The sequence below is a fragment of the Heptranchias perlo genome, chromosome 40, assembly GCF_035084215.1.
Source record: "Heptranchias perlo isolate sHepPer1 chromosome 40, sHepPer1.hap1, whole genome shotgun sequence".
NCBI lineage: Eukaryota > Metazoa > Chordata > Chondrichthyes > Hexanchiformes > Hexanchidae > Heptranchias > Heptranchias perlo.
In genome coordinates, this window is record NC_090364.1 from 9,130,302 (window position 1) to 9,144,223 (window position 13,922).

The 13,922-nt window shown below is 42.8% G+C and overlaps 1 protein-coding gene across 4 annotated transcripts in view; it reads right to left on the reverse strand.

Annotated features, from left to right (window-relative positions):
- Positions 1-13,922, reverse strand: part of pla2g6 (phospholipase A2, group VI (cytosolic, calcium-independent)) — a 123,371-nt gene that overhangs the window by 17,775 nt on the left and 91,674 nt on the right. For all 4 annotated transcript variants that reach the window (XM_067974560.1, XM_067974557.1, XM_067974559.1 and 1 more), the window contains 4 exons: positions 10,457-10,644; positions 8,818-8,914; positions 6,587-6,769; positions 4,119-4,227 (listed from right to left, as the gene is read on the reverse strand). In XM_067974560.1, the coding sequence (XP_067830661.1) occupies positions 4,119-4,227; positions 6,587-6,769; positions 8,818-8,914; positions 10,457-10,644 (577 nt within the window). The remainder of the gene's footprint in view (positions 1-4,118; positions 4,228-6,586; positions 6,770-8,817; positions 8,915-10,456; positions 10,645-13,922) is intronic.

The following is a 13,922-nucleotide window of genomic DNA, read 5'->3' on the forward strand; positions in this document are numbered from 1 at the left end:
AATAATTTCATGCAGGTGAGGCAAGTTTGTCATCTATGGCTTCTTTGTTTAATGCCCAGTAAATTTCTGTAGTATTTTGACTATTTCAAAAAAAAATAGCAACGCTCTGGCATGAAAATCTAATAATACAAATTCACTTAAACTATTCTGCACTGCATATGTGCACAATGCTGGCCAGGCAGAGAATTATTTTCTTTCTGAATCTCCTCTCCCCAGCCTCTCTCCAACTGGACTTTTTCTGCCCAGTTCTACAGTCCAATCATTAGCAGCCAACGATGCCAAAATCATATGATTGGGTACACTGCTCCCAGATCATTAATGGCCAAAATGCTGGGCTGGCAATCTACTCCAAGGCCATTGCTGCTGGTGTCCTTATAAAAACCATTAGAAATTTCACAAGAGAGCTCTACCTCTTTTACCAATGGGGAAATGCCTGGCTTCCACTCAGAAACCAGACCCCTAATCATTGCATTTCTAAAACCGAGAGCTCACCGGATTAGGGGCAACAGGCACAAGCTATGATTCACTGTTCCAAGATGAAGCGCACTGGTACTCCAAACATGGGGTCATGACAGTAGAAAACCTGTTAATGTGGTTAACAAGATGGGAGGATGAGTGCTCTCCCACTTTTAGATCTCAATTCCCCAGCCCATTTATTTCCTTCCAAGAAGCCACTCGAGACTAGGCTGCCTAGCTTTAATTTGACAATAAGAATCATGGTTTCAGCCTACTTCATCAGTATTGTGTTACCATTTGCATGAGGCCAGGTGTTCTCCAGGATCAAAAATTACATATCATGAGCTGCAAGTACGTGGTGTTATTGTGACTTTGTTTAATGCTCATCAATTGGGTTTCCTCCTAAACCTCAAATCCTCAGACAACACTGATTTTCTGAACATACGTAATATATTAAAAATCTTACAATTGCACGCACTTTGTCTACAAAACCTTACTTGCTATTGTCACATTTTGTCACACTGGTGTCAACTTTTTTCCATTATGAATTCCTAGGTCTATATTTATAATGGTTACTGCCTACATAAACTTGTCACACTGAAATTATACCCTCCCACCAATGGTGGCGCTGATATCACTGTCTATAATCAGAATCCAACCACGTCAGCCTCGCATGTTTTTGAAATGTTAATACAGGCAAACTTGCAGACTCATAAGACATTCTCAATAGTGGGGGCGCTTTTACAATCCCGCATTTCCAGGAGTGGGCTACACTCACAGGTCGGAGAGTCAGGGCTACAACACTCGGCCTCACTCCCTGCAAGTGCCACTTCCTCGTTGAGATCACGGAATCAAACCTCCTTTCTCTGAAGGTTAGTCGACTCCACAAAGAGCTAAAAGTCTGCTATTCACACCGTATCTATTTGAGGGTAGAAATAATTAACATTCTGATCGCCTGACTGATAAGAAAAGGTGTTCTACTGGGAGTGGAGGAGGTGTGGGCTGGTGCTAGGGGTGGGGTCTCCCCCATTGGTACACGGCCGGCGGGGAGGTCCCCACCACAGGGGTCTACCTGTCTTTCTCTGCCACATTCCTGGGCCACGAGAGCCTTCTCCTCTTTGCCAGATATTCCATGCTTCTCTGCCCCTCTGCTATAACCATTTACACCTCCGGGGCCCATTTTTTGTTTCTATACTTCTCCCATTATCATTCCCTTTTGCCTTGTACCATCATCCCTTTTGTCATTTAATTACTCCTGCCCTCCACCCTATCACAGACCTCTCCCCTTTGTTCTTTCCTGCCACCTTTTCCCTGGCTCTGTCCTTGCTCAAAAGCTGTTCATCTCTAACATCTTCCAGTTCCGATGAAAGGTTATCCACCTGAAAAGTTATCTCTGTTTCTCTCTCCACACATGCTGCCTGACCTGCTGAATGTTTCCAGCATTTTCTGATTTTATTTCAGAGTTCCAGCATCCGCAGTGTTTTACTTTTGTTAAGGCATCTGATCTCGATTGTTGAAACTCGTCTTTGGAAATCCCAGACAGTATAGGAGCTGGCAGTTTTCCCAGAGGACTTTAGTTCCCTGTTCTAACTGTTTCTACATTGAGGCAATGAAAAGGGGTGCAGTGGACATTCACCACATAACATTTCAAAGACTAAGTTCAAAAGCTATTGGAATAAACTTCCAAAGATTCAGCAGTTTCAGAACACATTATGGAGCAAGTCTTGTACTACTGGTTTCTTGCTGTACGATTTCACTTCTGTGTAATTACGTTACGTAAGATCATAAGAAATAGGAGCAGGGGTAGGCCATAAGGCCCCTGTAGCCTGCTCCACCATTCAATAAGATCATGGCTGATCTTCTACCTCAACTCCACTTTCCCACCCTATCCCCATATCCCTTGATTCCCTTAGTGTTCAAAAATCTATCAATCTCAGTTTTGAATATACTCAATTACTGAGCATCCACAGCCCTCTGGGGTAGATTCACAACCATCTCAGTCGTAAATGGCCGACCCCTTATCCTGAGACTACGACCCCTAGTTCTAGGCTCTCCAGCCAGGGGAAGCAGCCTCTCAGCATCTATCCTGTCAAGCCCTCTAAGAATTTTATATGTTTTTTGACTAAGTTTTAGCCTGAACAATATGGATTACGCTAATTATCACCTTGGAAAGTGAACAGGAGAACATGGTGGGCAGCCCAAATGATTTCCAGTACAGTATACCAAGGTAAGAGAATATACTATAGCTTCCACTTCACGCACAAGGTTGCAAGTTTCACTTCATAGGGCAAACACTTGTGCTAATGGAAACTGCTGGCTTGCAGTGTACGAGAGTTAAAAGTGCTGGAAGAAAGCCTAATTCTAACAGTTGTATAAAGCAAGTTGATAAATGTTCTTATATTCGGTACTTATAAATAAAATTTAGAACAGGACTATGAAAGCCAAGAGCATTCAACTACAAAAGCACATTCCAAAGTATCATAACATCTTGTGTAACATGCTCTGGTTATAATACATTTATTCAGTGAGACACTATCAAACATCTGCCAAGACACTATATACCATGCATTATTCATGACTCCCTTATTTGCAGCATACCCACATGTGAACTTTTTTTAAAATCATAAAGGCATACACATTAGGGAATCCATGCTAAAATACATGCACACTCATTCGATTTATTTACAGCACCAACATGCAACGACACAGAGGGCTGGGATGCAAATCCAAAGGCCCACTCCTTCAGTCTTGATCTCAGCTACGCTGTTATTGGGGAAGAATCGAGCAGAAGCCATGGAGCTCCCCAAAGGAAATGGGAAACTTGGCCATCTGCTGCTGTTCCTTCATCATCACGGGGGTCAGTATCTCGAAATTCCCTACGTAACACCATCATGGGGGCACCATCAGTACAAGAACTGCGTTCATGGAGTAGGTCCCCCCCACCATCTTCTCAGGGCAATTAAGGATGGGCAATAAATGCGGCTTTGCCATCATTGCCCATATCTCAAAAACAAATAAAAATGATTGAATGATCAGTATTTGGCCACTCTTGCTTGCCTCCTACTTTGATGGAGGTCTGGGATGCAAGACACACGCATCTACCCTTCCTGCTGTAGTCACACAGAGAAAAGAATGATTTCATACACTTAAAATATCTTGAAATCTGACCATGCAGTAGCTGGCCTCTGGATTAAAAGTAATTTTCACAGTTTATACCATTCTCCCGGCACCCACTGGCTGTTCAATGCATTCAGTGGGGCGGTGGGGGGGAATGAATAGGGATGGTGCTGTAAAGTGAGTTGGAGTGCCCAAAGAATCATGTTTCAGTTTCCAAACTTGGAAACTGTCAATTTGGCAAGCTGACCGAGAAGGCATTTATCACAATGGCAAGGCTAGAGAAAACGTTCACTTAAGAAGTGAAGTAAGGATTTTTTTTGCACAGAAACCTGAGGATAAAGCATTGTAGGGACTTATCGTTAAGTAATTTTGTTTAAACTCCATATTCAGTGTTTTTGGTAGATCTTGCAGTTCAAGGAAGGCTGCGTCAATTTCTTTAAACCCCTGAATTATTAGTTAACGAACAAGCCCTTTACATTCAGTGATCACTTTTTCCTTCCCTAGCATTCTCCAGCTAAGTCTTCATAGGTAACGGATCTCCCCACCTTTACTGTGCCGAGCAGCAATTAGCCCAGGTGTCTCGCCGAAATCGTTGGGAGATTTCACATCGGCACCAAACACAATCAGAGCCTTGATAAGATCCAGGTTATCGAGCTGCAACATCAGAAAGTTAATTTTACTCATTTTATAAAAATATGTATCAAGAGTTTAAACTTTACATTTTGATCAAACTGGATTATTTAAAGGGAATATTGATTAAGCTTTGATTCGATGCCTGTTGAAAAGGCCACTCAAAAAAAAAACACACACATTCCCCCACACACTTGAAAATGAACTCTCAGTTTTGTAAGTACATGTGTTGCCCAGTGTAGCGCTTAGCCATATAGACAGGGGAGCTCACAGGTTTGACCTATGCTCTATGCTGAGTTTGCTGATTTCATTTGAGATGGCAGCTTGAGTACTACGACCGGGCTCGATGCCCCTGGGCTGGGGAGGAGGAATTATCCAATGACTCCAACTGGAAAGTGCAAATCGGGGGATGGACACTGGGCAAGAGGAAAATCAATGCCCGCTACAGTTAAATAGCCTGCCGTCACTCGCCATTTAGCCTGGCACATGAATAACAAGCACTGGAGAAATGCCAGTGCCTGTCCACGAGAAATGGGGAGAAATAATGTTAACAATCTTTGCAGGATACCCATTGCCACAGTCTCCTCCCTCTCCAGCTGAACGGACAGGACAGTTTGTCTCCTCACAACAGCAATTAAAGTCGTTCTGCGATCAGTTAGCAGCAAGTGAGGTTTAAGCACCACAAAATTGATGGAGGCCAGTCTTGCCCTCCTAATGTTATTTTTTTTGGTTAGTCAGATGTCGGATGCTCAGAAACCCATCATCATGCCTACTATTGTCCTACCCAAACTACTAAGAAATCCACACAGACAGACCTACTCTTTGCCTAATATGGAGCGCACACGGTTTCAGTAGGGTCACATCCCACTCAATAAGCTCAGATAGATTAGGCATAGGCTGGCAAGAGCCAAGGTTTATGGACCCTACATGTGCTCAGAGTACCTCTGGAGTTTAACCAGTTAAACCCACAAAGCTCATCAACACAGGGCACTATTAAGCTTCACCCTTTGTCCTGCCAGAACGACCTTTTCTGTCAGAGCACAGGTTTATAGAGTTTTTGCAACCAAGTGGGAAGAATTCCAGCTTCCAATGACAGGCCAACCTTTCCAGTTCCCATTAATGAGCCAGGCTTGCTGGTCAATCATCAGCAATGCCCTAGAATACTGGGGCCTGCTTGGCTCAGGTATCAGAATGACAAGTCTGCCATCAAGTCTGCTGTTGTTCAAATCTTCCACTACCAGGCATGTCATTTTGGAGCTACCTTGACCCTAAAAAGACCCTGCTTACCTATACGTTGTCCTCCAAGGAGGGTCATTAGCTGATCGACATTAGACAATTGACAAGTTCAGGTTTGAGTTCTTGTCAGGCAGACAGCGGGGCAACTTAGTAATGCACATGTGCACTGCCATCATCGTGACACAGCACTAATGGCACAAGCACACATTTGTATCTTTAATCAATACCTTTACAAAACCATAATGACATAATTTGGGGCACCCACCACATTGCACTGGTAAGACCATTGCTCCAAGATGGGAAGTAGAGCGCACTAGATCGCCAGGTGAATCAACCAACAGTACACCACCTGAACTTCTTTCACAGCAGCCTGGAACAAACATTCGGACAGCGCTCATGATGCCATCCCATACATTACTAATGAAAATACCAAATAGAATGGATAATGGTGGTTAACTTTGCTGTACTCCTCTTTCAAGAAATAGGTTCAGTCAATTTCCCAATTACCCTACATAGATCTTGAAATTAGACTTTACATTCCAGGTCACATAAGGCACAAGGTCAAAAGCCTTACAGAAATCACAAAATGCAATAAAAATGGATTTCCATGAGCCTTATGAGCTCCGTGATCTCAAAGTCACAGCCTGCCCTGTGCATTCCTGGAGAGCTCAGAAGGAACATACGGGTGGAAGAGGTTACAGAGATGGGTAAGGTGAGGCCATGGTGGGAGGGGGAGGATTTGTAAATTAAGGCATTCTACCTGCACAGCACTCTGCCGGCTTTTCCAACCTCCATGCAGATGGGTCCTTTTTGTGGCCTATTGGGTCAGACGCCAACTTAGCATAATGTTCTCTGTAGAACCTGACCAGGCCCTCCCCAAGTTAGAGTGCCACATTTTAACAAGATGGCTAGCTGAAATTAGAAGGAAAAACCTCTCTCCAAGCCTAAGAAACAAGTTCAAGTGAGAATTAGCCATGGGAATTCAACTGTCTTCTAGTTGGTGGTCACGTGTTTGAGATAAAACAGTATGCACGGTAAAATGCACTGAGCCAATGTTCTCCATCTTGCCACAAGGGGAGAGGTATTCATCATCATATGGCCCTGAAACTGATGGATTGTTCTATAAAATATTTTTTTAAATACTGACCTTCATAGCAAGATGAAGAGGTGTATTCCCACTTTCTCCTTTTGCATTTGTATCAGCTCCATGTACTAACAAGACCATAGCACACTCAAAACGCTTGCGTTTCACCATGATGTGCAATGGTGTCTCTCCAGTTTTACTCAGGTAGTTCAAGCTACAGCCATGGTTAATCAGCAGTCGGGTCATCTGAAATCATTCAATCAACACAGTACTATAACTCCATAATGAAAGAACCTGCATTTATATACAGCCTCTCACAACCACAGCATGTCCCAAAGTGCTTCATAACTTATGAAGCACTTTGGAAGTGTAGTCACTGTTGTAATGCAGAGAAACAAGGCAACCAATTTGCGCACAGAAAGGTCCCACAAACAGCAATGAGATAAATTACCATATAATCTGTTTTAGTGACATTAGTTGAGGGATCAATGTTGGCCAGGACAATGGGTGAACTCCACTGCTCTGCTTCAAATAGTGCCATGGAATCGGTTATGTACACTGAAGGCAGACGGGGCCTCCATATAACATCTCATCTGAAAGACAGCACCCCTATCAGTGCAGCACTCCCTCAGTACTGCAAAGAAGTGTCAGCCTAAATTATGTGCTCAAGTCTCTGGAGTGGGACTTGAACTCACAATCTTCAGACTCAAAAACGAGAGTGCTACCACTGAGATAGGGCTGACACCTTTCAATTTGTACAGGCTTATATTCGTGGCTCAATATTTAATCGTTTTTAATTCCATGAGCAAGTCAGCTCCCAAAACGTATATATGAGTAACTAACTAAATCAAGCTGGGCCTGATCAGATCCAAGAAAGTCCAACTGGACATCTAGTACATGGATAGAAGAGTCAAAACAGTCTGTACAGACTCTTAAATTGGCTCTTGGTCCCAATTCTAATGTAGACATGAGAATATGGGGTGAAATTCCTCTTAATGAAAAACAGAAGAATGTTTTTTCTCCGTAATGAACAAAATTGCATTCTCAGAATTCAGTATTCCAAAGCTGCACATTCCTGCAATTTTGTCAGCAGGTCATTAATTACACAGAAAAAAAAAATAGGCATTCTGCACCCCCCCCCCCACATTAAAGTGAGAACAATCAGTATCTGTGAAAATGTCACCGTTCTATTTACATAAAGTCGATTGCGGGTTTTTTTCCACAAACTAGTGTGAATCCTACCCAACAATAACTCACACAGCTGTCAATAATACTTTGTATCAGATGTCAGCAAGCACACACTTCGCAGGATAGGATAATGATCCTGGATTTACCCCCACTGTGGGTGGCTCTTCATCATCTGCGAAGATGATGAAGAGCCTTCTCTTCCCCCTTTTCGAAAGGAGATGGCTTACGCCGGGGTACAGCTCCAAAAAGCAAGAAGCACCCTATAGTACTTTTCTTCACATGACCCCAGGCTAAATGCTGACAGACTTCTACCCTCACCAGCCTTATGATGGCGGGCACCACAGTGGAGCCTGATTCAATCCTCATCCAGTGTCCACATATGTGCACTGTCTCGCTCGGGTCACTGGATAACAATCAAGGCCAACAACCCTAGTTAATTTTTTCTCCCCTTTGTTAGCCAAGAAACATTAAATCCAACTATAGTGCCCACCCTTAACTTGGGACCTTCCTGATCGGTACGGTACAGTACTATACCATTGGGTACATTTACTCCCTGAGCTATCAGGGGCCCTCACTGGCCATATTCAAGTCTAAATCTCATATTTATATTCTTCTGCTCTCATCTATATTCTTCTGCAGTGCAGAGTATTACAATGACAATCTCAGTTGTGTGTACACAAACACAACAAAGGTCAAGTAAAATTTAGAAAACATTGACCACAGTGACCAACGCAAGTAGGATTATTGATCCAAGGCTTCCATAACCAGGAATGCCCAGAGTCAAAGCCAAAACCCATCCTAGTAACATCACATTTTCCAAGTGTCAACCTCCCAGCTGGAGAAATATATGTGTAATAAATTGGATAGCCCGGTGGTGAAGGATAGAATATTAGAACTTGGTCTTCAGTTGCTTCCAAGCCTTTATTCACAGAGATCAACATTACCCACACCACACCCTAGATAAGCTCTCTTATAAATGGATACGAGAGCCCCCAATTGATATGCACCACCTGAATACAATTAACACTAATTGATATATATCATATGGATACAATTAACAATATGAGATGGATAGTAAGGAGGAAGTTTTTTTTAAAAAGATTTACATCTGCATTCTTGGCCCAGTGGAGGGGTGTCCCTCTGTACTGGGTGTCTTCGGTCTGGATCTGATTTGGGTCTGCTTCAAGAATAGCCTCAGCACACCTACAGCAAAACAAAGTGGGAAAGGTTACCCATGCAAGCATTACGCAAGCTACTAACTTACACAGTTACAGGGGTAAGGAACAATTAGGATTACAAAAAAAAAAGCAAGTATTGAAGGAAATGCTGGAATAAAAATTTTCTGAAAGATGAAGGAATCCTGATTCTGCATTGTGGTCCAAAATGAGATAATGTTTTCCCCTTTCCCCAGTCTCTCCAGAAGGCACAGTGTGGTTCCACAGACACCCTCCAATACCATGCCCAGGTGATGATTCTTACGTGAGAGTCTAGACATCTGCAGACTAATCAATAGTGGGATGTTCAACCAAGCTCAAGCATGTCCTTACCTAACGTCCACACACTTGCACTCTCCTTCAAGAGTCACTGGATAGCAGTCAGGAGCAGTAACTCTTGCTGATTTTCTCTCCCTAGTTCAGGGGCACTGAGGTCATGTGGACTACCCCTATTACTGCCCCACTGGAGGTCAGTTAACTCAGCACAAACCAGGGATCAAACCTAAAACTTTCCTGATCCCAATGGCTCAGTACAGCACTGGACTGACCTACTGAACCACAATGAGATAATGCAATGCTGTGTTACAACTGTATTCAATTTTTATTCTTTAATCACTGATGCCAACAATGGGTAAAAAAGGGAAAATGTTTCATTCCCAACATGGTTTTCTTGAAATCTTGGACATCTCCCAGAAGCCACACTCAGATCGAGTGCCTTGAGCTGCAGAGAGATTTTCAGAGACAAAATAGAAAATGACATTGTTCTTCAGTGAGAATTGTAACATTGACTTGTACTGGCACTGTTGATGGATATCTCACCCATAAAGGCACATAAACTCGGTCACTTCAGAACAAGTGACTGATGACTACCGTTATGCATTAAATTGTCCACGAAAAGAGATTCTGAATAGTGGAATTGGTTGTCTCTTGCCCCCCGTTCCCCACCCCCCCAAATATTGGCCAATAATGCCAACTCTAGCTTGTAGGTCAATTAAATCAGAAAACGGACAGTTAAATACAGTTAAGGGCTACCGCAGACTTCTAAAAGGAAGTTAACCTGAAAGTAAACACGTTGATTTTTTTTTGTTTTAAGTGCATTACCCCAGCCATTTAGAATGGGAAGTTCCCAGGCTTGATGTCAGTCAAAGCAACAATAGGAGTGGTAAAATTAGCCTGTGCATTCCTGCTCTAGGGAAGGAAGACTGAAAACTACCAGGATTCCAGCATTCCCTCCTATAAGTATATGTGCGTACAGAAGAGGGCAAGAGTCCAGCTCAGTTGTGATGTGCTCCATGGTTCAGTAGCACACTGACAACCAACTGCTCAAACTGAAACATGAAGAATGACAACTGGATAAAAATACTGGACAGCTGCCACTACCCATAGCGTGAACTGTCATCTTCAGCAGAGGAAGGGAGAAATGTGAAGGGGGGGCGGGGGGTGGAAACAGCATCACAGATAGTAACTAAGCAGCACGTGAAGGAAGAAAAAGATTAAGGAGCAAGGGGTTAAAAGAAATTCTTGCCCTTACCCAGCCTGGATGAACTTCATGGATGTATGGATTGGATAACCATGTGATCCAGCAATATTACAACTGGCTTGGCAATGGAGTAGGGATTTGGCTATGTCAGTTTTTCCCAGTCGACAAGCGATGTGAAGTGGCGTCTCGCCACTACTGCTCAAGTGATTCACTCCAATAGAACGCTGTTTACTTAACAACTGCAAATTAAAAACAGACATAAAAAAGGTGAATGAAAAAAAAAAATCAGGATTTTCTTTTTGTGATTTATGAGGTGACTGTGGGGTAGGTCACGGCCATTTAACCACTTTGCACCTGGGCTCAAGTCCAACCCAAACCCATGCAACGAAAGTCTCCTCTGCGAGATGCCCTTTAAAAGATCTTAACCAAAGTGAGTACAGAAGGCCTCAAGCCTGTTTCCAATGGGCACCAGCACAGTAAACAAACAGCCCATAATCTAACAATAATGGGCACTAGTGGGAGACTTGGCAAAATCCATATAAACTCCACTTTAGTCTAAGGAATTGAAGTGGTAGTTTAAAGAGAAACACGTGTATCTTGTTAAAATTCCTGTAATAATTGCAAGTCAATCCTTTCAATTTCAGTAATCCACTTCAATCTCTCAAACCCTCAGAAAGCATAGATTGTTTTTACACTATACGATTGCAGCTGATGGAAGGTGGCCTGGTCTCGGTTGGTCGGCAGCAATCCTTTGTGTAAGCAAGCTGTTCTCCTTATCACAATCCCATCAACAGACAGAAACAATTGTACACGAGGAAGAGGAAGCCCGTGTTAGCAAGGTTAAAAGCAGGAAGGCGATCCTGTGCGTTTGTTCTCTGTGAAGCGCTGGAAAAAAGTGCAGCCCAGCGCACTTAAAGAGACTGGCTCCCCACTCAGAAGGCTAAAGGATGGATGAACCAGGATCGAATTCATGCCTGCAGATAAAAAATATCTTCAGCATAGTGAGCTTTGACCCTGTAACTGGGAGTTTTTAATTCATCCCATTACAATTTTAAGATGACCGTTAGCATTTGGAATATCACTGACTATATTTTGCATTTTGTCTCCTATTTTTATTTGCTTTTTCCTGCCCCTCCACCCTTGTTTACTGGTCATCCAGATCAATAAATTTCATATTATACCAGTCACATTTAAATCTGTCACACTGTTTGATAATCCAGCATTCTGGTTGTCCGTCACTACGTTCAAACTCTAAACTGAGGACCTGATTCAGATAGTCATATGTGATGTGCCAATTACGCCCCCCGACCCTTGTCACGTTCCCTTCTATGACAATGGAAGTTCACCACCTCTAGCATTCAAGAGATTTTTGGAAGCTGCAAAAGGACCATAAAGCATGGGTGTGGCTAAAAATGCAGCAGAAATTCATTAAATAGCAATTAATAAACATCACTAGTGTTGTGCTTGGGTGGAATTGAGTGAATAGAAGGACTCGACCTGCAGTTTGCAAAAGAGGTGGTCCTCCATCATTAAAAAGAACTCAATTGCCAACACAGCCCATGATACATAGACACAGACATAGAACATAGAAAATAGGAGCAAGAGTAGGCCATTCGGCCCTTCGGGCCTGCTCCGCCATTCGAAATGATCATGGCTGATAGTCTAACTCAGTACCCTGTTTCCGCTTTTTCCCCATATCCCTTTAGCATTAAGAAATATATCTATCTCCTTCTCGAATACATCTAATGACTTGGCCTCCACTGCCTTCTGTGGTAGAGAATTCCACAGGTTCACCACCCTCTGAGTGAAGAAATTTCTCCTCATCTCGGTTCTAAATGGCATATCCCGTATCCTGAGACTGTGACCCCTGGTTCTGGACTTCCCAGCCATCGGGTCCGGGTTGCTGTCTTCTCCACAGCCTCCCCTCCAATGCTGGGCCATATTTGGCCTTGCTTTACAAATGAGAGTGGGTCTGTCTCAGTCAGCTTTTCTCCTCATCCTGGATGAGGCCCTTCATTCCCATACTGCAGTATTGCTGCCACCTTTGGCCAATTCCAAATCTGAATGGAGGAGGAGGAGTAGATAGGTCAAATGAAGAGGGGGCAGAATCATGGAGTTGATATCCATTGACGCATTTTGTTGACATCAAGCCTAAGTTAATTCTATTGTACAAAATACTTGTACACCAAACATATACCAACCAAAAAAAATAACAAATTATGTGCTTATTTACAATTATGTGTCACTGTGTTGCCAACCTCAACACAGAATGTAACAAGAATGAAGAAATTAGGGTGTCTAATTACAAATCACACTCCAGATCTACCAAAATTATAGTATTTGCATACTGGTTCATGCTCATACAATATAGAACTCATCAACATCAGTTACTCTTCAGCTTGAATGCTTATTTGTCATCTGATCTTGACGCAACTTACTATTTCCTTGTTCTTATAAACAGAGCAGTAGAACCCTGAGCAGCAAAGTACATCATTTGTTCACATGCGGATCACAGCCTTTTTTTTAAAGCGACTAACCTAGGTGAAAAGCATTTGTGCTGTACATCGTGGGCTGTGAAGCGCTTTGGGACGTCCTGGAGTCATGAAAGGCACCATATAAATGCAAGTTCTTTCTTTTCTTTACATTACCAAGCTTGAAAAGGAGTACAAGAGGAGGTAAATCAGGAGTTAATGATTATGTGATATCTTGTTTAAGTTTCTCCGAGGTGGCCTTCGAGACACACGACAACGCAAAATCGTCGAGCAGAAATTGATAGCCAAGTTCCGCACTCATGAGGACGGCCTCAACCGGGATCTTGGGTTCATGTCACGCTACACGTAACCCCACCAGCGAAAAAAAGTTATCTGTTTTTAATACAACGGGTCATTCTCTCTCTTTCTCTTCCTTTCGGATGTTTCTCTCTCTCTCTCTCTCTCTCTCTGTCTTTTGTTCTGGCCGTTTGTATATTCGGTGGTCCTGTATGTAATGTCGCTCTGTCTGAACACTTTGATTGCCATGACAACGGGCAGTTGGAAAGATTATCTGTAATCACCAGGCATTGTTCTCTGACTATAAATGCGGTAACGTTCAAAGAATCCCACACTTCACCTGACGAAGGGGAAAGCCTCCGAAAGCTTGTGATTTTCAAATAAAACTGTTGGACTATAACCTGGTGTTGTAAGATTCCTTACAAGTTTTAAAAGGTCGCAGGAAGAAGGGAAGGCAGATGAAGGTAAGGAGTTCCACAGTTTTGAGCTTCTGAGAAAGAAAGAGTTAACACAGGCAACTGTGCAAGGCGTCTTTATTTCAACACAGTGAAGATACAGAGTGGAGAAACAGCATGTCGGATGATCTTGGAGCTTTGTTCTCATTTAGTCCAACAGTTTACAAATTACTCACTGTCCTAACAATCCTCCAAGTAATGTATTGCTAATTGCTGACTGGTATGGACAAATCTGCTTACACAATCCTCTGAAACTTGGCAGCTCACCATTATAAAGAGAACAGTTTGACCCAT